The 27,759-nt window shown below is 46.9% G+C and overlaps 1 protein-coding gene and 2 long non-coding RNA genes across 11 annotated transcripts; 2 read left to right on the top strand and 1 right to left on the bottom strand.

The window, feature by feature from the left end:
* Positions 1-4,549: 4,549 nt before the first annotated feature.
* On the bottom strand, positions 4,550-27,317 carry LOC118373482 (cytoplasmic polyadenylation element-binding protein 4). 9 transcript variants are annotated; one of them, XM_052515323.1, is made up of 12 exons: positions 27,127-27,317; positions 24,289-25,608; positions 19,279-19,374; positions 17,862-17,952; positions 17,060-17,110; positions 16,867-16,890; positions 14,159-14,335; positions 13,883-13,972; positions 13,486-13,604; positions 8,253-8,367; positions 7,930-8,111; positions 4,550-7,737 (listed from the first exon to the last, which is right to left on the bottom strand). In XM_052515323.1, the coding sequence occupies exons 2-12, from the start codon at positions 25,351-25,353 to the stop codon at positions 7,510-7,512; spliced, it is 2,238 nt and encodes a 745-aa protein (XP_052371283.1). In that variant the 5' UTR covers positions 25,354-25,608; positions 27,127-27,317; the 3' UTR covers positions 4,550-7,509. The 9 variants fall into 9 exon arrangements, with proteins under 9 accessions (XP_052371283.1, XP_052371223.1, XP_052371243.1 ...); XM_052515263.1 differs by having other exon boundaries at positions 17,862-17,955; positions 27,127-27,316; XM_052515283.1 differs by having other exon boundaries at positions 17,862-17,955; positions 24,289-25,433; positions 27,127-27,316.
* On the top strand, positions 9,396-11,144 carry LOC127928190 (uncharacterized). The gene is made up of 4 exons (XR_008130815.1): positions 9,396-9,470; positions 10,136-10,168; positions 10,517-10,689; positions 11,074-11,144. It is a non-coding gene; the product is annotated as an uncharacterized LOC127928190 (long non-coding RNA).
* On the top strand, positions 19,556-24,274 carry LOC127928193 (uncharacterized). Its single transcript, XR_008130828.1, has 3 exons — positions 19,556-21,511; positions 21,786-22,603; positions 23,332-24,274. It is a non-coding gene; the product is annotated as an uncharacterized LOC127928193 (long non-coding RNA).
* Positions 27,318-27,759: the final 442 nt, after the last annotated feature.

The following is a 27,759-nucleotide window of genomic DNA, read 5'->3' as shown; positions in this document are numbered from 1 at the left end:
ACTAATAAGGAGCAGGAAACAAACACATGTTGGCTGTGGGTTGTTAATTCACTAATAAGGAGCAGGAAACAGAAACACATGTTGGCTGTGGGTTGTTAATTCACTAATAAGGAGCAGGAAACAAACACATGTTGGCTGTGGGTTGTTAATTCACTAATAAGGAGCAGGAAACAGAAACACATGTTGGCTGTGGGTTGTTAATTCACTAATAAGGAGCAGGAAACAAACACATGTTGGCTGTGGGTTGTTAATTCACTAATAAGGAGCAGGAAACAGAAACACATGTTGGCTGTGGGTTGTTAATTCACTAATAAGGAGCAGGAAACAGAAACACATGTTGGCTGTGGGTTGTTAATTCACTAATAAGGAGCAGGAAACAGAAACACATGTTGGCTGTGGGTTGTTAATTCACTAATAAGGAGCAGGAAACAGAAACACATGTTGGCTGTGGGTTGTTAATTCACTAATAAGGAGCAGGAAACAGAAACACATGTTGGCTGTGGGTTGTTAATTCACTAATAAGGAGCAGGAAACAGAAACACATGTTGGCTGTGGGTTGTTAATTCACTAATAAGGAGCAGGAAACAAACACATGTTGGCTGTGGGTTGTTAATTCACTAATAAGGAGCAGGAAACAGAAACACATGTTGGCTGTGGGTTGTTAATTCACTAATAAGGAGCAGGAAACAGAAACACATGTTGGCTGTGGGTTGTTAATTCACTAATAAGGAGCAGGAAACAAACACATGTTGACTGTGGGTTGTTAATTCACTAATAAGGAGCAGGAAACAGAAACACATGTTGGCTGTGGGTTGTTAATTCACGAATAAGGAGCAGGAAACAAACACATGTTGGCTGTGGGTTGTTAATTCACTAATAAGGAGCAGGAAACAAACACATGTTGGATGTGGGTTGTTAATTCACTAATAAGGAGCAGGAAACAAACACATGTTGACTGTGGGTTGTTAATTCACTAATAAGGAGCAGGAAACAGAAACACATGTTGGCTGTGGGTTGTTAATTCACTAATAAGGAGCAGGAAACAGAAACACATGTTGGCTGTGGGTTGTTAATTCACTAATAAGGAGCAGGAAACAAACACATGTTGACTGTGGGTTGTTAATTCACTAATAAGGAGCAGGAAACAGAAACACATGTTGGCTGTGGGTTGTTAATTCACGAATAAGGAGCAGGAAACAAACACATGTTGGCTGTGGGTTGTTAATTCACTAATAAGGAGCAGGAAACAGAAACACATGTTGACTGTGGGTTGTTAATTCACTAATAAGGAGCAGGAAACAGAAACACATGTTGGCTGTGGGTTGTTAATTCACTAATAAGGAGCAGGAAACAGAAACACATGTTGGCTGTGGGTTGTTAATTCACTAATAAGGAGCAGGAAACAAACACATGTTGGCTGTGGGTTGTTAATTCACTAATAAGGAGCAGGAAACAGAAACACATGTTGGCTGTGGGTTGTTAATTCACTAATAAGGAGCAGGAAACAGAAACACATGTTGGCTGTGGGTTGTTAATTCACTAATAAGGAGCAGGAAACAGAAACACATGTTGGCTGTGGGTTGTTAATTCACTAATAAGGAGCAGGAAACAAACACATGTTGGCTGTGGGTTGTTAATTCACTAATAAGGAGCAGGAAACAGAAACACATGTTGGCTGTGGGTTGTTAATTCACTAATAAGGAGCAGGAAACAGAAACACATGTTGGCTGTGGGTTGTTAATTCACTAATAAGGAGCAGGAAACAGAAACACATGTTGGCTGTGGGTTGTTAATTCACTAATAAGGAGCAGGAAACAGAAACACATCGGGTTCTGTTCATAAGTTGTGCACTATAAAGGGAATAAGGTGCCATTTTGGACACTCCCAGGCTCTACTGAGAACCTCTGACTGAGAAAGTTGAGCTGTGGCTGACCTGTGTATTCTACCTTTAGGTGGCTGAGTGTACAGTATCTAACACACCCACACACACACAACATAGAGACACTTCCCTCTAGTGGAAAAAGAGGTGAGGTTCTCCATGAGGAAGGAGGGCTGGTGCAACAGCCTTCATACCCAGTAGTAGCACTCCAGGAGGGTTGGTTGACCTGTTATAGCTCACCAGACATAACAGAAATGAACAACACTTTCTTCTCAAGAAGTTGTTTTAATTCAGAACTCTTTGTTCCCCATGACAACAGTCAAAATAGTTGACAACAGTAAAAATCTGTGTTCCCCATCAAAACCAACTTATAGTCTATTTCTTCAACCAGAGGAAACTATAGGAACAGATTGCTCGAGATGTACAGTACAGGTTTAGTTTCAGGTAACATAAATAACCTCATCTTCATTCCATCTCAAATCAGCACATTTGCCAGGTAGTCCATAAACTTGGTTAAAACAAAATCATAACATTTAAGGGAAACAAAACTATTCCATTCCTGAGTTTGAGAGGGAAAGAGAAGTTCCATAATCTATGTATCATTCCCAGATTGTAATCTAGTCTTCAGACTGAGTTCAATGTATAGCCTGACTGCTATGGCTGAGGGAGACCAGTCTCTCTCTGATGCTTCTGTTCTCCTGCAGCATCCTACCGATGGTCCTTAACACAGCCTGTCTGGCTGCCCACTGCTGGAGAGGAGAGAGAAGTAACAGAGTTATGGCAAAGCCCACATCAACATCATGTAAAAACGATGTAGGTTAGAGACCCGTACAGTAGTTTAATTAATAACAGTAGGTCTGTGACAGGTAACACAATTCAACAGCTGCCAGACTGCCAGGAAATGGAGGCAACAGACACAAACCACACAAATAAATCAGACATATTTGTAATACAGCATCAAATTTACAGGTTGGTTGGTTGACGTGTGCTCGTCTCTCTGGTAGAAGGTGAAGAGGTCTTCATTCATCATGCTCTGAGGAGTGCCTGTATCGGACATGGAGGAACAAGGAAGGAACGAGACTGCGGCCCCGTTTAAAATATTTTAAAGTGATTCCTTCCTTCCTAGCTTCCTTGAAATTAGCACTGGTTTGACATGATTGGACAGGTAAACTGAACGACCCACATATATTCATGTTTTTTCATTCTAATCAGTGAATACTTCCAGGAAGTTACGGTGGATTAATGGATTTTTAAAGAATTATAACAGGGTTGAGTTGGGTAGCCTACCCTTGACAATAGCACCCAACTTAACGTTAGCTAGCTAGACCATCACATGACAACATTCTGCTGATAGCTAACTACTTATTCTGACAATATTCTGGATAACGTTATTTTAGTGTAGTTACATCTTTGGCCAACGCTAGGACTTCTCCGTCTCTGTGATCTCTCTCCTTCACCTCGACTTCGAGCAGCTGTCATTCTCTCTATCACGGGTCGTGGTGGAGGCATCGACCGTCTCTCATCCTTTCGTTTCTTCTTGGACAGTGCAGGCTTGCTGTTACACTTCGTTAATTTGATCTTTTTTGTTGACAATGTATCTTGTCTTCTCCGTGAGCTGGACAACTCGATCAAGTACTCATTCGTTTGCTGTCCATCTCTTTGACTACATCGTGAGGATTGAGATCCAAAACTTGGCACGTAAACAGCCTTGAACTGAGCACCTGGCATTTTATTTCTATGCCCGTTTATCAACAATAATTTGAAGTTAGCTAGCAAAAGTTAGTCTCTCAAAAATGCTGCTGACTAGTTAACGGACAGTCTGGAGCCCAATTTACCTCGAGCAGTTTGGATTAGCTGCACGTGCCCAGTCTGTAAACATTAATCTATTGATCTAGTTAGAGATGCAACAACGCACTATTTAATTCTCAATTTAGCTGCTAATCACTTATTTGGTGAACATTAGTGTTGTCACTCACTGACAAAAAGAGCAGTACAATTTGCCACTGCCAGCCAAATTGATTTATGTAAATAAGATATTTGCCATGCTGCATTACAATGGCTTCTCTTCGCCAGCAGATGGCGTTGCTTTCTTTTTCTGACAAACGTAATAGTACATACTGCAGTGGCATGTTGAGTCCGCTTTTAACCCTCTGGGTATCCGTCGTTGTTGGTATCAGGAGCCAAAGGTCCGGGCTGGATGATTGGATCTGCCTGCATCTATAATTTGCCCTTTCTGACCTGGTTCAGCTCACCAGGCCAGATGTGTCAGAAACCTCACCCGTGGTCTCTGTCACACACAGCAAATGCATTTAACAAGGGTCACAACACTGTTCACACAAATAGAGGAACAAAACAATGTAAAAAGACTGGTCTTGTGAGGAGGGAATATTCTCCATGAAGTGTGCACTTACTCACTGCCCATCACGGATTAAAAAGGAATGGACTGCTGTAACAGTATTTATACCAATCCAAATGGGTTTACTTCCATGGAGGGGAGTTATGTCCACTTTTAGCAACATAATGAGAAATTGGAGTGTTTGAGTCATTTTATTTGGGTACAGGGTTCAAAAGGAATGTACTGAAAAAAGAACCTGTGTGTTTTCCCTTTCCATGTACAAACCTAGCACCACACATGCCTTGCTTTCCTCAAGAAATGGACTTCAACCACTGTTTCTCCTCACAGCTGAGTTTTATTCTTTCAACATCTCACATTACAAATACTTCAAATGTTGTATGCATACAGTTATAAATAGTTGGCTGCAGATGATTATATGACTTTAGATCTTGATTTTTACTTCAGTTCTACAAACCAACTATAAAAACTGACATCTGTTACCACATAACATAACCGGGAGGGGGAGAAATATACAAATTGGAACTTATAAATGCGAAATGACCATAATAAAAATCAAGATGATGTCTCAAGTAAAAAAGGTATATCAATAAATACAACCTTCCCAACATACCATTAAAAACTATTGACATGTTTCGCAATCAAGTAGTACTAACAGACATTATTCCTCTGAATGTGGTGCACAAACAGCAATTAGAAAACCTAGACATCAACAAGTTCAACACATCACCCCAAAAAATAGAAAAATCTGATCCAAATGATAATTTTACATTTCAATTGAAAATATAACAAATGCTAAATACGTTATCAACTTAGTATATACAATGTTTTCTTAATCACAGTAGCATGGTAGTAGCAAAATAATTGAATAAGCACAAAATAATGTTTAAAAATAAATTCAGTTATATATTAGTAGAAAGTCTCTTGTTTTGTTTGACTTTGCAGACACCAGCATGAACAATAGTAGACTGAGAAAATAATCCTGTTTGAATGTTTACATGGTTTATATGGGTTTAAATGATTTACATTGCAGAAAGAGGGAAACCGTTTTACGAAAGAAGAAATATTGCACATAAGTTAACTTGCAACATGAATCACATTCAAGTCTATGTCCCAAAGCATGCCACATCACAGGGGTGGAGTGATCAAGTCTCTTAAGGAACAAGTGTCTTCTACATGGCTAAACTCATGTGGTATCCTGCATGTACAGCAGGTCTGTCTGTGAGGGAGGCAGACTTTAGGTGAGAAAGAGAGGATAGATATTAGGTGATCTGAAAGAGAACTTAACTCATACAAAAATAAAACAGAGAGATCTAGTGCATTACAATAGTTTTCTGCATTAACACTAGTCAATAGTCATGTTATTCTGTATTATGTCATGCATGCCTAGAATAACTGGAACGTTCTGGAACCTTCAGGTAGTTCCAGAATGAGAATCTAAATAGTTTTTAGAACACTTGTCATCATTCACTGATGATACAAGGGAACAAGGGTTCACTCATCCACCCAAGCCAAAACATTTCCCCAAGATATTCCTTACCCACTACAAGCTGAATATATACGTTTCAAGACTATCAAAATAAGTTTAGAAAGGTCTTGTCATGCCTTAAGATCCAGTACTTATGGTTTATTATTATGAAAGAGAAGTCTGTACATGATTGGCTAACTCTTTTTCTTTTCTCTACACAATCACACCAGACAATTTAACATTTACCAGCACTTAAATATATAAAAAGCTAAATTGAAAATTATATTAATATCATTCATTTTTTATTTTTTAAATTAAGTTTTACCATAAATGCAGATCTCTTAGTAACAAAGGTACAAAATTATTTTTCACCAAGTGAAAAAAATGAGGTATTGCAAAAGGAGTTATCCCATCTTGTGAAAAATGTGCCTAAAATGACTATTGAAAAAAATATTTAGAAAAGTAGTGCATAATAAATTTATATATGTTCATGACAAAATAATCAGCTAGAAAACACTGTACAAAAATCAGCAGGCCATGTATAAAATAATATCTTTATCTCTGTGACAGTAAGTTCTTCAGAGTGTCCAACTATTAACGTATTCATCCTCCACAGCTAAGATCCACTAGCGAATCCATTCGTCACAGCTCAGATCTACTTCCTCTACACTCCAGTCATGGTAGAGAGTGCGCCAGATCACCATGAGACTAGCCTGGTAGTCCTGTCTGTCTGTGCTTAAGCCAACTCCTCTCTGTGTTAATTGGCTGGACAATGATAGCCAGAGGAGATGGTTAACACTAAAGCACATAGTACCAGGCTGCATACTATGTCACTGCTTGCTACCACTGTACTGTGCATTCCTACTAGTACTACAACATTAGCATGTTAGCGTCCAGTGCTAATATCCCTGACAATATAAAGTGAGCTAATACTACTGCCAATACCGGAGCCCTGCCGAGACAGCTAGGGCTGTAGTCTTTATGAGCTGAAAGTGTCTTTCCAAAGACTGTTTCTCCCCTCTCCTCAATTTCACAACTTAAAACGGCACTAGCCTTATTGACCTCCTGAACCTGAAAATGGAGTCTTATAGTCCTTAAACCCCTCAGATAATCAACTGGCTTTGATCACTTGTTTTTAGGCCAATCTTTGGTTTGCCCATTTTGGCTACAAAGAGTCAATTTAAACCATGATCTAGAAACACATACCAGTTATCGATGTCAGGCCCGATACCGAAGGGATAATTTTTCTGAAATAATCCTGTTTGTACTCTGAACAGTTTATTTATGATGAAGGGAATTGTCGGTCTGCCCTCCTGCAGTGGATTTCTTTGACTATTGAACTTTAACCTGACCAGTTGCTCTCAACCTTTGGTTAACGATACAATTATAAATCTAATCCTGCATGCGTAAAGTAACAAAATAAGTGCACCCTTTAAAACGCAACTGTCCTAGTTAATATACTGATTGAGGTGCAGCACATTGCTCACTCAAATTTGATATATGTTACTCTTGACAACAAATGTAAGCAGCTTCGCCAGCTAATGAGAAAAAAGTACAGTCAAGTCAGAAGAAACACTTCTCATATCTAATAATGCATCCAAGTACTCATGCACACCTTAACTTAAATTCAAAACGGGATTTCTTTCACTTCGTTTTACTTCTTAGCATTTACTTGTCTTAGAAGAAAGTCTGATAAAAAAAAAAAAGATTAAATTAAGCTTTTAAGTTTCTTTTTTCATTTTGAAACTAAATAGGAACCAGCAAAAAGAAAAGTGCATTTATTTTCTACAACATAACCCGTCCCCCTCCCTAATTCCACCTGAAGGATATGTGTCGGGGCCGGTCGCCCCCCTCCTTGACCAGTGGTTTGTGGAACTCTCGTCCGGCCCGGGAGTGGATGGCGGCCCAGCAGTACTCACAGTAGTACTGGAGACAGGTGACGTTTGCGCAGAAGAAGGGAGCGAACTTCCCCCCACAGCGTGTCCCCTGGCACTCATCACACAACTGGTCATCCAGCACATATGGCTTCACTTCCACCTGGGGGAGAGGGGGAAAGAGGAGATGAAACATACCCAGATGGAATGGGACAAGAGAGAAACCAGAGGGGAAAAGCTCAGCTCCATTTTGTAGCTTAGCTATTGTTCGTGTGAGGTCTCTGTGGTTTTTCTCCTGGACAAAATGCACAGCGTATGTGGCTCCGCTAAACTACCACAGACCAGACTGACTCACCCGTTTGTCGATCTCGCCGTGCTGCAGCTGAACGAATCGAGCGCTGATTGCAGCGATGTAGCTCTGCTGATTGGAGAATGCCACACGGCCCGCTCCTTTAGGGTACTTCAGCTCAGGGTCTGTGTCGATGCCAGCGTAACACACTCCTCCATACAGACGATCCATTATCATGGCCAGCTCCACTGGAACATTAACACATATAGGATGATGTGGCTGGCTGGGTCTGTCAGACAGTGTTAGCCTACTGAGCTAAAGCCTGGGCATTACTGTAGCTCAGAGTCTCTCTCTCACACACACACACACACAGAATCACAGTCCAGTACCTGCACGTAGAGGACGTGGCACCCCCCCTACGAAGATGGTCTTCCTGGGGTCCAGAGGCTGAGAGCCGTCCATCACAAAGTCACTGTCGTTCAGGTTCCAGGGACGGATCTGGACCTAGAGGAATGGCCAGACAACATTCAGGTAACACTCATATAACATCTAGAAAATGACAACAAATTTCAATATGTTTGTAACTCTTTCAATGTCCCTACAACTAGATGTGAATGAGGTGAGCAGAGTGGACTGGACGGGGCTGAACTAGGTGAGTGGACTGGACTGGGCAGGGCTGAACTAGGTGAGTGGACTGGACGGGACTGAACTAGGTGAGTGGACTGGACTGGGCGGGGCTGAACTAGGTGAGTGGACTGGACTGGACTGGGCTGAACTAGGTGAGTGGACTGGACTGGGCAGGGCTGAACTAGGTGAGTGGACTGGACTGGGCAGGGCTGAACTAGGTGAGTGGACTGGACTGGGCAGGGCTGAACTAGGTGAGTGGACTGGACAGGGCAGGGCTGAACTAGGTGAGTGGACTGGACAGGGCAGGGCTGAACTAGGTGAGTGGACTGGACAGGGCAGGGCTGAACGAGGTGAGTGGACTGGACAGGGCAGGGCTGAACGAGGTGAGTGGACTGGACAGGGCAGGGCTGAACGAGGTGAGTGGACTGGACAGGGCAGGGCTGAACGAGGTGAGTGGACTGGACAGGGCAGGGCTGAACGAGGTGAGTGGACTGGACAGGGCAGGGCTGAACGAGGTGAGTGGACTGGACAGGACAGGGCTGAACGAGGTGAGTGGACTGGACAGGGCAGGGCTGAACTTGGTGAGTGGACTGGACAGGGCAGGGCTGAACGAGGTGAGTGGACTGGACAGGACAGGGCTGAACGAGGTGAGTGGACTGGACAGGGCAGGGCTGAACGAGGTGAGTTGAGTGGACAGGGCAGGGCTGAACTAGGTGAGTTGAGTGGACAGGGCAGGGCTGAACTAGGTGAGTGGACAGGACAGGGCTGAACTAGGTGAGTGGACAGGACAGGGCTGAACTAGGTGAGTGGACAGGACAGGGCTGAACTAGGTGAGTGGACAGGACAGGGCTGAACTAGGTGAGTGGACAGGACAGGGCAGGGCTGAACTAGGTGAGTGGACTGGACAGGGCAGGGCTGAACTCGGTGAGTGGACAGGGCTGAACTAGGTGAGTGGACTGGACAGGGCAGGGCTGAACTAGGTGAGTGGACAGGACGGGGCAGGGCTGAACTAGGTGAGTGGACTGGACGGGGCAGGGCTGAACTAGGTGAGTGGACTGGACTGGGCAGGGCTGAACTAGGTGAGTGGACTGGACTGGGCAGGGCTGAACTAGGTGAGTGGACTGGACAGGGCAGGGCTGAACGAGGTGAGTGGACTGGACAGGGCAGGGCTGAACGAGGTGAGTGGACTGGACAGGGCAGGGCTGAACGAGGTGAGTGGACTGGACAGGGCAGGGCTGAACGAGGTGAGTGGACTGGACAGGGCAGGGCTGAACGAGGTGAGTGGACTGGACAGGGCAGGGCTGAACGAGGTGAGTGGACTGGACAGGGCAGGGCTGAACGAGGTGAGTGGACTGGACAGGGCAGGGCTGAACGAGGTGAGTGGACTGGACAGGGCAGGGCTGAACGAGGTGAGTGGACTGGACAGGACAGGGCTGAACGAGGTGAGTGGACTGGACAGGGCAGGGCTGAACTAGGTGAGTGGACTGGACAGGGCAGGGCTGAACGAGGTGAGTGGACTGGACAGGACAGGGCTGAACGAGGTGAGTGGACTGGACAGGGCAGGGCTGAACGAGGTGAGTTGAGTGGACAGGGCAGGGCTGAACGAGGTGAGTTGAGTGGACAGGACAGGGCAGGGCTGAACTAGGTGAGTGGACAGGACAGGGCAGGGCTGAACTAGGTGAGTGGACAGGACAGGGCAGGGCTGAACTAGGTGAGTGGACAGGACAGGGCTGAACTAGGTGAGTGGACTGGACAGGGCTGAACTAGGTGAGTGGACTGGACAGGGCTGAACTAGGTGAGTGGACTGGACGGGGCAGGGCTGAACTAGGTGAGTGGACTGGACGGGGCAGGGCTGAACTAGGTGAGTGGACTGGACGGGGCAGGGCTGAACTAGGTGAGTGGACTGGACGGGGCAGGGCTGAACTAGGTGAGTGGACTGGACGGGGCAGGGCTGAACTAGGTGAGTGGACTGGACAGGGCAGGGCTGAACTAGGTGAGTGGACTGGACAGGGCAGGGCTGAACTAGGTGAGTGGACAGGACAGGGCAGAACTAGGTGAGTGGACTGGACAGGGCAGGGCTGAACTAGGTGAGTGGACAGGGCTGAACTAGGTGAGTGGACTGAACAGGGCAGGGCTGAACTAGGTGAGTGGACAGGGCAGAACTAGGTGAGTGGACTGGACAGGGCAGGGCTGAACTCGGTGAGTGGACAGGGCTGAACTAGGTGAGTGGACTGGACAGGGCAGGGCTGAACTAGGTGAGTGGACAGGACAGGGCAGGGCTGAACTAGGTGAGTGGACTGGACAGGGCAGGGCTGAACTAGGTGAGTGGACAGGGCTGAACTAGGTGAGTGGACTGAACAGGGCAGGGCTGAACTAGGTGAGTGGACAGGGCAGAACTAGGTGAGTGGACTGGACAGGGCAGGGCTGAACTAGGTGAGTGGACTGGACAGGGCAGGGCTGAACTAGGTGAGTGGACTGGACAGGGCAGGGCTGAACTAGGTGAGTGGACTGTACAGGGCTGAACTAGGTGAGTGGACTGGACAGGGCTGAACTAGGTGAGTGGACTGGACAGGGCTGAACTAGGTGAGTGGACTGGACAGGACAGGGCTGAACTAGGTGAGTGGACTGGACAGGACAGGGCTGAACTAGGTGAGTGGACTGGACAGGGCTGGGCTGAACTAGGTGAGTGGACTGGACAGGGCTGAACTAGGTGAGTGGACTGGGCTGAACTAGGTGAGTGGACTGGGCTGAACTAGGTGAGTGGACTGGGCTGAACTAGGTGAGTGGACTGGGCTGAACTAGGTGAGTGGACTGGGCTGAACTAGGTGAGTGGACTGGACAGGACAGGGCTGAACGAGGTGAGTTGAGTGGACAGGGCAGGGCTGAACTAGAGTTGAGTGGACAGGGCAGGGCTGAACTAGGTGAGTGGACAGGACAGGGCAGGGCTGAACTAGGTGAGTGGACAGGACAGGGCAGGGCTGAACTAGGTGAGTGGACAGGACAGGGCTGAACTAGGTGAGTGGACTGGACAGGGCTGAACTAGGTGAGTGGACTGGACAGGGCAGGGCTGAACTAGGTGAGTGGACTGGACGGGGCAGGGCTGAACTAGGTGAGTGGACTGGACAGGGCAGGGCTGAACTAGGTGAGTGGACTGGACAGGGCAGGGCTGAACTAGGTGAGTGGACTGGACAGGGCAGGGCTGAACTAGGTGAGTGGACTGGACAGGGCAGGGCTGAACTAGGTGAGTGGACTGGACAGGGCAGGGCTGAACTAGGTGAGTGGACTGGACAGGGCAGGGCTGAACTAGGTGAGTGGACTGGACAGGGCAGGGCTGAACTAGGTGAGTGGACAGGACAGGGCAGAACTAGGTGAGTGGACTGGACAGGGCAGGGCTGAACTAGGTGAGTGGACAGGGCTGAACTAGGTGAGTGGACTGAACAGGGCAGGGCTGAACTAGGTGAGTGGACAGGGCAGAACTAGGTGAGTGGACTGGAGGGGCTGGACTGGTGAGTGGACAGGGCTGAACTAGGTGAGTGGACTGGACAGGGCAGGGCTGAACTAGGTGAGTGGACAGGACAGGGCAGAACTAGGTGAGTGGACTGGACAGGGCAGGGCTGAACTAGGTGAGTGGACAGGGCTGAACTAGGTGAGTGGACTGAACAGGGCAGGGCTGAACTAGGTGAGTGGACAGGGCAGAACTAGGTGAGTGGACTGGACAGGGCAGGGCTGAACTCGGTGAGTGGACTGGACAGGGCTGAACTAGGTGAGTGGACTGGACAGGGCAGGGCTGAACTAGGTGAGTGGACTGGACAGGGCAGGGCTGAACTAGGTGAGTGGACTGTACAGGGCTGAACTAGGTGAGTGGACTGGACAGGGCTGAACTAGGTGAGTGGACTGGACAGGGCTGAACTAGGTGAGTGGACTGGACAGGACAGGGCTGAACTAGGTGAGTGGACTGGACAGGGCTGAACTAGGTGAGTGGACTGGACAGGACAGGGCTGAACTAGGTGAGTGGACTGGGCTGAACTAGGTGAGTGGACTGGACAGGGCTGGGCTGAACTAGGTGAGTGGACTGGACAGGGCTGAACTAGGTGAGTGGACTGGACAGGACAGGGCTGAACTAGGTGAGTGGACTGGGCTGAACTAGGTGAGTGGACTGGACAGGACAGGGCAGGGCAGGGCTGAACTAGGTGAGTGGACTGGCAGGACAGGGCAGGGCTGAACGAGGTGAGTGGACTGGACAGGGCAGGGCTGAACTAGGTGAGTGGACTGGACAGGGCAGGGCAGGGCTGAACTAGGTGAGTGGACTGGCAGGACAGGGCAGGGCTGAACTAGGTGAGTGGACTGGCAGGACAGGACAGGGCTGAACTAGGTGAGTGGACTGGACAGGGCAGGACAGGGCTGAACTAGGTGAGTGGACTGGACAGGGCAGGACAGGGCTGAACTAGGTGAGTGGAGTGGACAGGGCAGGGCTGAACTAGGTGAGTGGACTGGACAGGGCAGGGCAGGGCTGAACTAGGTGAGTGGACTGGCAGGACAGGGCAGGGCTGAACTAGGTGAGTGGACTGGCAGGGCAGGACAGGGCTGAACTAGGTGAGTGGACTGGACAGGGCAGGGCTGAACTAGGTGAGTGGACTGGACAGGGCAGGGCTGAACTAGGTGAGTGGACTGGACAGGGCAGGGCTGAACTAGGTGAGTGGACAGGACAGGGCTGAACTAGGTGAGTGGACAGGACAGGGCTGAACTAGGTGAGTGGACAGGACAGGGCTGAACTAGGTGAGTGGACAGGACAGGGCTGAACTAGGTGAGTGGACAAGACAGGGCAGGGCTGAACTAGGTGACTGGACTGGACTGGGCCGGCCTGAACTAGGTGACTGGACTGGGGAGATCTCACAACCATTTACCAGCAGTGCGAGACTGACAAGGAGGACAGACAACTCCCACCAAGACAGACTGGCTCGTGTGTCACACACAGACACGTCAAGCTCCACTCACAGGCTTGTCCTTGATGGTGGGGCTGGAGACACAGAGGTAGAGCTTGCCATCCTCCTCGATACAGGCATCGATCAGAGCCTGGACAGAGCTCTCGTCTTGGAACAGTAAGAATGCATAACCTAGAGGGAAAGAAAGAGCTCAATACTCATGACCATCTAGTCCCCGGGCCCAGAGGTTCCCCGTCATTCCTCGGGCCCAGAGGTTCCCCGTCATTCCTCGGGCCCAGAGGTTCCCCGTCATTCCTCGGGCCCAGAGGTTCCCCGTCATTCCTCGGGCCCAGAGGTTCCCCGTCATTCCTCGGGCCCAGAGGTTCCCCGTCATTCCTCGGGCCCAGAGGTTCCCCGTCATTCCTCGGGCCCAGAGTATTTCCTGGCCAATGTGACCATATCAGACTCACCTTTGGGTGGGAAATAGGACTTGCTCTCAGCTTTGTGGGGCCAATCAACAAACAGGTGACCGAACCGGCGGAAACTGGCGGTGATCTCATCTGAGAATGAAAGAATCAAAGATAGTCAGCTACACAGGCTCTTCAGGACCCTGTAGTTGTAGCACATAGCCTTCATGCCTCTGACATCACATCGGGACCCATTAACAAAGAAAAGAGACACCTCTCATCGTCTTTAACTCAGAACTACATTGTAAAAGGTGTATTATTCTGCTCATTGATCAATACCTTCATCTATATCGGGGGGCAGTCCTCCCACAAACACCTTGCGTGAGAATCTCTCCACTCGCTCTCCGTTGAGGTGTGGGAAACAGTGGGCGGATCCTAAACCAGGAAGTCCCTGGTCACCTGACTCGTCCTCTCCGAAGGACCGCTCGTCCTCCATGGGAAACAGGTTAGAGTGACCTGGAGGGCAGAGAGATAAGTATCTCATCTCTACCGATCTATTTCACACCATGATGCCAACCCAAACCGTACTAACCCAGACACCCTGGACTTATTTCACACCATGTTGCCAACCCAAACCGTACTAACCCAGACACCCTGGACTTATTTCACACCATGTTGCCAACCCAAACCGTACTAACCCAGACACCCTGGACTTATTCCACACCATGTTGCCAACCCAACCCAAACCGTACTAACCCAGACACCCTGGACTTATTTCACACCATGTTGCCAACCCAAACCGTACTAACCCAGACACCCTGGACTTATTTCACACCATGTTGCCAACCCAAACCGTACTAACCCAGACACCCTGGACTTATTTCACACCATGTTGCCAACCCAAACCGTACTAACCCAGACACCCTGGACTTATTTCACACCATGTTGCCAACCCAAACCGTACTAACCCAGACACCCTGGACTTATTCCACACCATGTTGCCAACCCAAACCGTACTAACCCAGACACCCTGGACTTATTTCACACCATGTTGCCAACCCAAACCATACTAACCCAGACACCCTGGACTTATTTCACACCATGTTGCCAACACAAACCATACTAACCCAGACACCCTGGACTTATTCCACACCATGTTGCCAACCCAAACCATACTAACCCAGACACCCTGGACTTATTTCACACCATGTTGCCAACCCAAACCGTACTAACCCAGACACCCTGGACTTATTTCACACCATGTTGCCAACCCAAACCATACTAACCCAGACACCCTGGACTTATTCCACACCATGTTGCCAACCCAAACCGTACTAACCCAGACACCCTGGACTTATTTCACACCATATTGCCAACCCAAACCGTACTAACCCAGACACCCTGGACTTATTTCACACCATGTTGCCAACCCAAACCGTACTAACCCAGACACCCTGGACTTATTTCACACCATATTGCCAACCCAAACCGTACTAACCCAGACACCCTGGACTTATTTCACACCATGTTGCCAACCCAAACCGTACTAACCCAGACACCCTGGACTTATTTCACACCATGTTGCCAACCCAAACCGTACTAACCCAGACACCCTGGACTTATTTCACACTATGTTGCCAACCCAAACCGTACTAACCAAGACACCCTGGACTTATTTCACACCATGTTGCCAACCCAAACCATACTAACCCAGACACCCTGATGAAGACGTAAGCTGATATACATTGAAGTATTTTAATGTCTCATACATTAAAGGCTTTTTAACTTTCAAACCAAACACGAGTGTCTGGACATTTCTATGCCACTTAGCACCTATTTGTGGTTATAATATATATTTTTTTCAAACCATACTGTGCTGGCTCCGGTAATTCATTTTCACATTGTCCTTTTCAACAACTATTGTGGATGTTTAACCTGGCCAGCTCTGTCGAGCTTGGATTTAACCTGGCCAGCTCTGTCGAGCTTGGATTTAACCTGGCCAGCTCTGTCGAGCTTGGATTTAACCTGGCCAGCTCTGTCGAGCTTGGATTTAACCTGGCCAGCTCTGTCGAGCTTGGATTTAACCAGGCCAGCTCTGTCGAGCTTGGATTTAACCAGGCCAGCTCTGTCGAGCTTGGATTTAACCAGGCCAGCTCTGTCGAGCTTGGATTTAACCAGGCCAGCTCTGTCGAGCTTGGATTTAACCAGGCCAGCTCTGTCGAGCTTGGATTTAACCAGGCCAGCTCTGTCGAGCTTGGATTTAACCAGGCCAGCTCTGTCGAGCTTGGATTTAACCAGGCCAGCTCTGTAGAGCTTGGCTCAGCTCTGTTTGACTCAGTTGTCGAAAAAGGGTATGATTGTACCCAATTAAATACACCTACAATAAAATTGCAGTACATTGATTGAAATCAAATTAACTCAAAGCAATGTTTCATTGTGAAGAAGACAAAAGAGAACCATGATCATGAAACCAATCATGATTTCCGCAAGCGCTTTGGTAAAGTCTAGTGACAAGCCACCACAGCCAGGTCATAAAAACCCAGCAGGAAACAAGCACCCGACAATCATGTCAGCTCATCTTTTTTGCTGTTACGCTGTACATATGATCAGATTTCACAACAAACACGTGTTGAACATTATTAATATAGCAATGTGTGAGATGGTCAGTCAGCACAACTGCAATAAAGACAACCTGGAAATCCATTTCAACACTTCATGTTAAGTATATAAAGCAACACAGAGCAGTAGGCCACATAATCTACATGGAGGTTTTTAAATGCTTTATAGAATTAATCAATTTTATTTTGATTTTTTTTATTAGATTAATTTCAAATCCTCCCTGGGGACTTGAAGTCTTCCTCTGCCGGTTCAGTGACTAGTGAACAGTCTGCATTTAAGAGGTAAACACGGACAAGGCATCTGAAATGGCACCCTATTCCCCCAGACACAGAGAGGCCAAAACCAGACAGACAGCATGTACTGTTTAATGGCCGCTTTGCAAATAATGACATGACTTGACCATGAAGACATTTTGGGTTTGGCTTTACCTCGTCGTCTGCCATAGCTCCTAGCTGCATGTAAAACAAGAGACAACAACCTTTATACCAACTCTTAACAGCACAGGGTTCTAAAATAATGTACACTCCATGAACAACTTGCATCAAATTGACTACCTGTATTGTGAATGGCTGAAATAAGCTATAAACGTTATTGTACTTGCAAAATATAACATTTCCATACCATTCATGGGCAAAGAACCATCTCCGCCCTGGTGAGAGAAACCATAGCGACCTGGAGAAGAAGAGACCGAAGTCAGTTAGAATATGCACATTATTTTGCCTTCTCACTCCATTTAGCCACCACATTTCAACAACTGTAGCTGTTCTGTGATGTACTGAAGAGAATGAGAATTGAGATGAGCAGCAGAACCATCAAAGCATCCAGAGAACTCTGACTTAACAGCCAACAGATAGCGATACATGATCAGAGGGGGGAAATAAGTGATGGACTGGCCTGAATTAACATAGTGACAAACTCTTTCTGAAGAGCAGTCTGGGTCTTGGCTTATAAAACATGTCTTCAGAGATGGTATGCGACAAAACGTAACCCACATGTTTAATTCATGGTGGTGGAGAGAACGGAGAGTGGAGCATGGATCAAAGTGTCAGCAGTACTTAAACAGGTAAGCGTGTGTGATTGAGCAGGTTTAGACAGAGTATAGCCATTTCAACTCTATCCTGCACTAGCGCAGCTAGACATCTTACCAACCGGTCAGAATGACATGAAATCAATCTTCTGTCTCTAAATTGAAAATATGCCATTACAGTATGTTCAGCTCATTTTTCCTCATTGTTCGTGGAGTATTATAGAATACCAGGGCCTATATTCAAAGCATCTAGGATCAGGTCCCCCTTGTACATATAATTATTCATTATTTTTCTAAAAGAAAAAAAACTCATTCAAGAACAGCACTCATTCTGAGACGCTTTGTGAATACAGACCCAGGGTGTTTTTTCATCCTGCGAGAAACAGAGAAACCCACCTTTCAATGAATCCTGTTCAGCCCTCATAATATCAATCAGACTGTTCTCCAGGGAGTGCATGCTGAAGCCATCAAAGGAACGGGTTCTCTCCTGCTGAGAGACACAGAAACAGGGAACACGATGATTAGCCTGCAGTGTTCTAAGAACAGGAACACAGAACCATTCTGACGCTAGAACCCGTGGTAGGTTCTAATCTAGACCCTTGACACAGTTTTGCTTTGTTAATAGAAGAGAACTATGTTGTCCTGGTACTTTAGACCTAAACAGTTACACATTCACGGAGACGTTCTGTGGTGACGCTTATCGAAGAAACTACCACCAAAATGTATTTCTGTGATTCTACAAAGATATCTCCAGATGTAGGCCATCTACAGCTTTTGTGTCACATGCCCGTCTCTGTAGATAGACACTGACTGCTTTTCAAATAATCCCTTCCTTGAAGTAATCACCAATCTGTGTGTGACTGGAAAAGCTAGACTTACACCCGACTGCTTTAGCCAATACAGGTCATGTCAGATCTGCGTTTACCTCAAAGAAGAAAGGATGTATGCCTTCTTTATGTATTCAAACAGGGCATTCTTTATGTATTCAAACAGGGCATTCTTTATGTATTCAAACAAGGCATTCTTTATGTATTCAAACAGGGCATTCTTTATGTATTCAAACAGGGCATTCTTTATGTATTCAAACAGGGCATTCTTTATGTATTCAAACAGGGCATTCTTTATGTATTCAAACAGGGCATTCTTTATGTATTCAAACAGGGCATTCTTTATGTATTCAAACAGGGCATTCTTTATGTATTCAAACAGGGCCAACGCCTGCAGAAGTGAGATGACAGTATGTCAATATTTGTCATACAAGCGTTGTGGCATCTCTAACAACAGGAGGAGGCTGGGGTTTCCGTATTTAACGTGCTGCATCTCTAAACGAAAGAAGAAGGCTGAAGTTTCCGTACCAAATGGCACCCAATTCCCTGTATAGTGCACTACCTTTGACCAGGCTCTGATTTAAAGTAGTGCACAAAAACAGGGAGTATGGTGCTATTTTGGGTGTACACTGATTACCGGATTAGGCTTCCTCATGGCGTACGCTTAGCACCACATTCACAGACTACATACATAGTTACTGTGGATTTCATCATGAACAAAGTTGTTGGCCTAATTGTCATTGATGTTATCAGATGCTCTACTTACTAGTAACTAGATCATATTTGCTCTTCTCATTTACTTTGTGTACTGTATTGCGCATATCAGAACATATCATTTGGCTCTGACACTTGTATCAAAAATGCCTTTACAAAGCTGCACATGTTGGTTTTAACAATATAGAAACATGTTTGAAGTCCATTTTCATTGTCCTATAAGGGTGGATAAATATATTTTCTCTCTACAGTTTGCTCATCACTTCTCTCACCTGGAAAGGGAAGTTGTCAGTGCGACTCATGCTGTCTTCCATCCAGGCCTTTTGGTTGAACCCAGAGTTATTACGAGGATACTTCTGAGAGGGCACCTGGAAGATAGGACAATATTATATAATATTGTCCTATGTAGTACATGTGGGACAGTACCATGTGATTGTACCATTGAAGCACATGAGAGTTCATTTTATGGACTGCAGTCGCGAATAAATGATATTATAAGCAACTAAACCAAGCACCACTGGAGTTTGGCAAAACATTTAAATTAAAGAAAAATCATTGACTAGTTCATTGTAGGCTGTTGTAGGCTGTTATATGAATATGGTTAATCTCCTCATCAGTCTGAGGTCTTTGGGACATCTGGTCTTAACAGGTATGAGGTGTGTCATATACAGTTGTAGTCTGAAGGTTACTAATCACCTTAGCCAAATACATTTCAAATCAATTTCTCACAATTCCTGACACTGAAAAGACAAATTCCCTGTCTAAGGCCAGTTAGGATCACCACTTTATTTTAAGAGTGTGAAATGTCTGAATAATAGTAGAGAGAATTCTTTATTTTTTTCATCACATTCCCAGTGGGTCAGAAGTTTACATACACCAAGTTAGTATCTGGTAGCATTGCCTTTAAATTGTTTAACTTGGGTCAAATGTTTCAGGTAGCCTTCGACAAGCTTCCCACAATAAGTTGGGTGAATTTTGGCCCATTCCTCCAAACAGAGCTGGTGTAACTGAGTCAGGCTTGTAAGCCTCCTTGCTCGCACACACTTTTTCAGTTCTGCCCACAAATTTTCTATAGGATTGAGGTCAGGGCTTTGTGATGGCCACACCAATACCTCGACTTTGTTGTCCTTAAGCCATTTTGCCACAACTTTGGAAGTATGCTTGGGGTCATTGTCCATTTGGAAGACCCATTTGCGACCAAGCTTTAACTTCCTGACTGATGTCTTGAGATGTTGTTCCAGTATATCCACCTAATTTTCCTTTCTCATGATGCCATCTATTTTGAGAAGTGCACCAGTCCCTCCTGCAGCAAAGCAGCCCCACAACATGCTGCTGCCACCCCCGTGCTTCATGGTTGAGATAGTGACCGTCGGCTTGCAAGCCTCCCCATTTTTCCTCCAAACATAACGATGGTCATTATGGTTAAACAGTTCTATTTTTGTTTCATCAGACCAGAAGACATTTCTCCAAAAAGTATCATCTTTGTCCCCATGTCCCCAGTTGCAAACCATAGTCTGGTTTTTTTAATGGCTGATTTTGAACAGTGGCTTCTTCCTTGCGGAGCGACCTTTCATGTTATGCCGATATAGAACTCGTTTTACTGTGGATATAGATACTTTTGTACCAGTTTCCTCCATAATCTTCACAAGGTCCTTTGCTGTTCTTCTGGGATTGATTTGCACTTTTCACACCAAAGTACGTTCATCTCTAGGAGACAGAACAAGTCTCCTTCCTGAGCGGTATGACGGCTGCGTGGTCCCACGGTGTTTATACTTGCGTACTATTGTTTGTACAGATGAACGTGGTAACTTCAGGAGTTTGGAAATTGCTCCCAAGGATGAACCAGACTTGTGGAGGTCTACAATTCTCTTTCTGAGGTCTTGGCTGATTTCTTTAGATTTTCCCATGATGTCAAGCAAAGAGGCACTGAGTTTGAAAGTAGGCCTTGAAATACATCCACAGGTACACCTCCAATTGACTCACATTATGTCAATTAGTCTATCAGAAGCTTCTAAGGCCATGCCATAATTATCTGGAATTTTCCAAGCTTTTTAAAGGCACAGTCAACTTAGCGTATGTAAACTGCTGACCACTGGAATTGTGAAACAGTGAATTAAATCAGTCTAAACATTTGTTGGAAAAAATCCTTGTGTCATGCACAATGTGGATGCCCTAACCAACTAACCAACCAACTAACCAACCAACTAACCAACCAACTAACCAACTTGTCAAAACTATAGTTTGGTGGTTGAAAAACGAGTTTTAAAGACTCCAACCTAAGTATGTAAACTTCCGACTTCAACTGTACATCTAACAGTACCAGGTTGTTAGATGGGAGAGTGCAGTATATCTAGCTAGTTCAGTACCAGGTTGTTAGAGGGGAGTGTGAAGTATATCTAGCTAGTTCAGTACCAGGTTGTTAGAGGGGAGTGTGCAGTATATACATCTAACAGTAGCAGGTTGTTAGATGGGAGTGTGCAGTATATCTAGCTAGTTCAGTACCAGGTTGTTAGATAGGAGTGTGCAGTATATCTAGCTAGTTCAGTACCAGGTTGTTAGAGGGGAGTGTGCAGTATATCTAGCTAGTTCAGTACCAGGTTGTTAGAGGGGAGTGTGCAGTATATCTAGCTAGTTCAGTACCAGGTTGTTAGAGGGGAGTGTGCAGTATATCTAGCTAGTTCAGTACCAGGTTGTTAGAGGGGAGTGTGAAGTATATCTAGCTAGTTCAGTACCAGGTTGTTAGAGGGGAGTGCGCAGTATATACATCTAACAGTAGCAGGTTGTTAGATGGGAGTGTGCAGTATATCTAGCTAGTTCAGTACCAGGTTGTTAGAGGGGAGTGTGCAGTATATCTAGCTAGTTCAGTACCAGGTTGTTAGAGGGGAGTGTGCAGTATATACATCTAACAGTAGCAGGTTGTTAGATAGGAGTGTGCAGTATATCTAGCTAGTTCAGTACCAGGTTGTTAGAGGGGAGTGTGCAGTATATCTAGCTAGTTCAGTACCAGGTTGTTAGAGGGGAGTGTGCAGTATATACATCTAACAGTAGCAGGTTGTTAGATGGGAGTGTGCAGTATATCTAGCTAGTTCAGTACCAGGTTGTTAGAGGGGAGTGTGAAGTATATCTAGCTAGTTCAGTACCAGGTTGTTAGATGGGAGTGTGCAGTATATCTAGCTAGTTCAGTACCAGGTTGTTAGAGGGGAGTGTGAAGTATATCTAGCTAGTTCAGTACCAGGTTGTTAGAGGGGAGTGTGCAGTATATACATCTAACAGTAGCAGGTTGTTAGATGGGAGTGTGAAGTATATCTAGCTAGTTCAGTACCAGGTTGTTAGAGGGGAGTGTGCAGTATATCTAGCTAGTTCAGTACCAGGTTGTTAGAGGGGAGTGTGAAGTATATCTAGCTAGTTCAGTACCAGGTTGTTAGAGGGGAGTGCGCAGTATATACATCTAACAGTAGCAGGTTGTTAGATGGGAGTGTGCAGTATATCTAGCTAGTTCAGTACCAGGTTGTTAGAGGGGAGTGTGCAGTATATCTAGCTAGTTCAGTACCAGGTTGTTAGAGGGGAGTGTGCAGTATATACATCTAACAGTAGCAGGTTGTTAGATAGGAGTGTGCAGTATATCTAGCTAGTTCAGTACCAGGTTGTTAGAGGGGAGTGTGCAGTATATACATCTAACAGTAGCAGGTTGTTAGATGGGAGTGTGCAGTATATCTAGCTAGTTCAGTACCAGGTTGTTAGAGGGGAGTGTGAAGTATATCTAGCTAGTTCAGTACCAGGTTGTTAGAGGGGAGTGTGCAGTATATACATCTAACAGTAGCAGGTTGTTAGATGGGAGTGTGAAGTATATCTAGCTAGTTCAGTACCAGGTTGTTAGAGGGGAGTGTGAAGTATATCTAGCTAGTTCAGTACCAGGTTGTTAGATGGGAGTGTGCAGTATATCTAGCTAGTTCAGTACCAGGTTGTTAGAGGGGAGTGTGAAGTATATCTAGCTAGTTCAGTACCAGGTTGTTAGAGGGGAGTGTGCAGTATATACATCTAACAGTAGCAGGTTGTTAGATGGGAGTGTGCAGTATATCTAGCTAGTTCAGTACCAGGTTGTTAGATAGGAGTGTGCAGTATATCTAGCTAGTTCAGTACCAGGTTGTTAGAGGGGAGTGTGCAGTATATCTAGCTAGTTCAGTACCAGGTTGTTAGAGGGGAGTGTGCAGTATATCTAGCTAGTTCAGTACCAGGTTGTTAGAGGGGAATGTGAAGTATATCTAGCTAGTTCAGTACCAGGTTGTTAGAGGGGAGTGCGCAGTATATACATCTAACAGTAGCAGGTTGTTAGATGGGAGTGTGCAGTATATCTAGCTAGTTCAGTACCAGGTTGTTAGAGGGGAGTGTGCAGTATATCTAGCTAGTTCAGTACCAGGTTGTTAGATGGGAGTGTGCAGTATATACATCTAACAGTAGCAGGTTGTTAGATAGGAGTGTGCAGTATATCTAGCTAGTTCAGTACCAGGTTGTTAGAGGGGAGTGTGCAGTATATCTAGCTAGTTCAGTACCAGGTTGTTAGAGGGGAGTGTGCAGTATATACATCTAACAGTAGCAGGTTGTTAGATGGGAGTGTGCAGTATATCTAGCTAGTTCAGTACCAGGTTGTTAGAGGGGAGTGTGAAGTATATCTAGCTAGTTCAGTACCAGGTTGTTAGAGGGGAGTGTGCAGTATATACATCTAACAGTAGCAGGTTGTTAGATGGGAGTGTGAAGTATATCTAGCTAGTTCAGTACCAGGTTGTTAGAGGGGAGTGTGAAGTATATCTAGCTAGTTCAGTACCAGGTTGTTAGATGGGAGTGTGCAGTATATCTAGCTAGTTCAGTACCAGGTTGTTAGAGGGGAGTGTGCAGTATATCTAGCTAGTTCAGTACCAGGTTGTTAGATGGGAGTGTGCAGTATATCTAGCTAGTTCAGTACCAGGTTGTTAGATGGGAGTGTGCAGTATATCTAGCTAGTTCAGTACCAGGTTGTTAGAGGGGAGTGTGAAGTATATCTAGCCAGTTCAGTACCAGGTTGTTAGATGGGAGTGTGCAGTATATCTAGCTAGTTCAGTACCAGGTTGTTAGAGGGGAGTGTGCAGTATATCTAGCTAGTTCAGTACCAGGTTGTTAGATGGGAGTGTGCAGTATATCTAGCTAGTTCAGTACCAGGTTGTTAGATGGGAGTGTGCAGTATATCTAGCTAGTTCAGTACCAGGTTGTTAGAGGGGAGTGTGCAGTATATCTAGCTAGTTCAGTACCTGATTGTTGGGGAAAGACTTCTTAAGTGGTGAGATGGAGTTGAGGGCCGTCACCCCTCCATTGAGGCCCCTGCGGTACTCACGAACCCCCTGTGACCCTCCCCAGCCACCGTACCCACCTCCCCCGGGGCTCCAGGAGGTGGAAGTGGGGGGGGCAGGGCTCTGGTAGCTGCCCCAAGGGGAGGGGGGCTTGGACTGGGCCGGGGCCAGGTGGGGTAGCTGGGTGAAAGCTCCAGAGCGGTGAGGAGGGAAGGAGGGCTGGGGAGGGTGGGTGGAGGCTGGAGAGCGACGGTGCTGAGGGGGGACCCCCTGGTTGTGGGGGTGGTAGTGGTGGGGAGGAGGGTGGTGCTGGGAGACCGGGCCGATTTGGGGGGAGAAGCTGCCCCCCGCCCCTCCGAAGCCGGGCCCCGCGTGGTGGGAGAAGTTCTGGAACAGCATCTGGGGTCCGTTAGCGTTGGAACCAGCCGGGCCAAAGAACCCACCCCCGACGTCCTCGCCGATAACGGGGGAGGGGTTGGAAGGTATGGTCGGGGACCAGTTGTTGAAGGAGGTCAAGGAGGAGGTGGTGGTAGATTGGGCTCCGGATGTCCCCATCCCCAGGCTATCCTGGTAGTCAAACCCCCCCATCACCGGAGGAGAGTCCATCCCACCCCTAAGCTTCTCCTTCCCACCGGTCTCCAACGAGCCCTTCTCCAGGGAGCCGTCCTCAGGTAGGATTCCATCCAGCTCCCCTAGGCCACCTCCGGCCTCTTGTTGCCCAGGGGAGAGGGCCTGCGGCTGGGCCTTCTCCTGCAGGTCCTGGAGGTCCAGGGCTTTGGACTTGTCGGAGTCAAGGATCTCATCCTGCATGTTACTGTGGGGTGTTACGGAGGGGAACAGCCACGCGCTACCTCCTCCATTGGTGGCCGAGGTGCTGTTGACGAATGAAGGGGGGCTGGGGGGGTTGGCAGGGTGATTGAGGTGGGGGGGCTGGGGTTGGAGGTGAGGGGGGATCCTCACAGGGAAAGCAGACTTGTTGCCACTGCCGTTATTCTTCACCAGGACTCCGAAGCCGTAGTCGTCCATTTATGAATCCCGGGGTAAAGACAATATTTCCTCCTCAACTTTGTTCTTCTTATCTCAATGTCTTCTAGGCCTATTTCCTACTGTATAACATGGGGAGGGAAGGAGAGGAGTGCGGGAGAGAGGGAGGAATAGAAGGGAGAAAGGGGGTGAGGGAGAGGACAGGAGTGAAGGCATGCGCGAGAAGAAAGGGGAGGGAAAGGTGATGTAGGGAAAACAGTGGGTGAGGTAAAAAGGGGGAGACGGGTGAGAAGCGGACTAGACAGGGTCGAGGGAGGGGGGAGAGAGAGAGGATCGAGGGAGGGGGGTGGAGGGTCGAGGGACGGAGAGAGGGTCGAGGGAGGGGGAGAGAGAGAGGATCGAGGGAGGGGGGTGGAGGGTCGAAGGAGGGAGAAAGAGGGGAGAGAGGGTCGAGGGGAGAGGGGGTCGAGGGGAGAGACAGGGTCGAGGGGAGAGACGGGGCGAGAGAGGGGGAGAAACAGGGGCGAGAGAGGGGGGAGAAACAGGGGCGAGAGAGGGGGAGAAACAGGGGCGAGAGAGGGGGAGAAACAGGGGCGAAGAGAGAGGGGGAGAAACAGGGGCGAGAGAGGGGGAGAAACAGGGGCGAGAGAGGGGGAGAAACAGGGGCGAGAGGGGGGGGAAACAGGGGCGAGAGAGGGGGAGAAACAGGGGCGAGAGAGGAGGGGGAGAAACAGGGGCGAGAGAGGAGGGGGAGAAACAGGGGCGAGAGAGGGGGAGAAACAGGGGCGAGAGAGGGGGAGAAACAGGGGCGAGAGAGGGGGAGAAACAGGGGCATGGGAGGGGGAGAAACAGGGGCATGGGAGGGGGGGAGAAACAGGGGGGGACATAAATACAAAGGCTATCATTCTACAATTTGATCCTACAGGCCATCCAAAACAACACCAGCCTTGCCAACTGCAGTGACTTTGCTGCAACTGCAGACTGCTAGTGATGTAACAATGAGATTAAATCATTGACTCGCTCAGCCACAGTAGGCCAAGGCTACATGATAAAATAACAGACTTAGCATAGCAGTAGCACTAGCAGGCCACAACAGAAAACACCTGAGTGAACCTGCGTAGGTTAGCTGCGGTATAAGCACATAGAACCAGGCAGACTGGCTACGCTATTAGTTGACGTTTCTCTTCCCAAAGGTCGTTATGTGGCTAGCAAGCTAACAGCTGCTGCATTGGGCTCCATGTGCCCTGTCAATCAAACACATTACGATTATCAGTGTTGGTCTATATGCAGTGTCGTGTGTGTCTATGCCCGTGCGTTATAATGAAGTTAAATACACCAACACCTACCGAATATCTAGATTTTTTCTGCAATCTCCTCCGTCGCGACCAGTTAAAGAAGAAAATGCTGGTGACGTTTCTTGTCTATGCTGAATCTAGGGTAGCCTAGTTCCCCGTATAAAAGCCGCTCGGCTAGGGTAATAGCCGACAAGCTAATACAGTAGATACATTGTAGCCGTTCTAACGAGTAATCGAAGCAGATAGGCAACAATGTCGATGACAAATTAAACAATGTATCCGAAAACTCCACCGACAGCGATACACGGACTGGATATGCGGTGATATTGGTATTAAATGGTGTGTGTATCTTTAAACGACCTCCTCGGTTTCGTGTCCTGTGTGTTCAATGTCATAGCTTAGCACCAATCGTTGTCGTCATAATTTTTGTGCAATTTTAAACCACGGGTATAAACCTGAGTGCATTTCTCTGGTACGACATTACATTTCTGAAACTGATTCTATATCGTGCATTATGTACCTCTAAATTGTCGTCATGTCCTTATGGTTCCTAGATGTTGCCATATTTCAGCTTTTTTCAATTTTCTGCATTTCCAAGTCAACCGGTACGAATGGTCTCTTCTTGTCGATGACAGCTGGGCCAGTAGGGAGACACTTCCGACTCATAACCCCGCCCCCTCCTCCAACTCCCACCCAGAGACTGCAAGGGTTTCCCTCTGCGGCCTCGCCCCTTTCCACAGATGACTGGTGTTTAATTGGATATGTGTGGGTAAACCACACCCATCTCACGCCTTTTCAACGAAATGGCACTGCGTTCAAGACCTTCTCAGCCCAAATAAGGATGTTGAGAAATTCATGGGTGGAGTTACACATGCAGGTAAATAATGCACAAAATTCAAACCAGATGTGTTGTATACATTCAGTACTCCCTGCATTTAAAAATCTAGTCAGTCAAGGCTTCTGTGTGATATTCATCTATGATTAAACGGGTTTATTAAACACATTTAAACACAAGAAAAAGGCAAGATAAGAGGCTAATCTTGACTCAGCTAGCACATTTGGTTCTTTTGAAGTTACCTATTGGTTGTGGGAAGGAAGTCATGCGTTTCCTGAAGTAAAACTGAACGTTTTTTAAACATTCTGAGAACCGAAG

Source organism: Oncorhynchus keta, chromosome 4, assembly GCF_023373465.1.
Source record: "Oncorhynchus keta strain PuntledgeMale-10-30-2019 chromosome 4, Oket_V2, whole genome shotgun sequence".
Lineage (NCBI taxonomy): Eukaryota > Metazoa > Chordata > Actinopteri > Salmoniformes > Salmonidae > Oncorhynchus > Oncorhynchus keta.
This window is presented reverse-complemented; position numbering and strand designations above follow the sequence as displayed.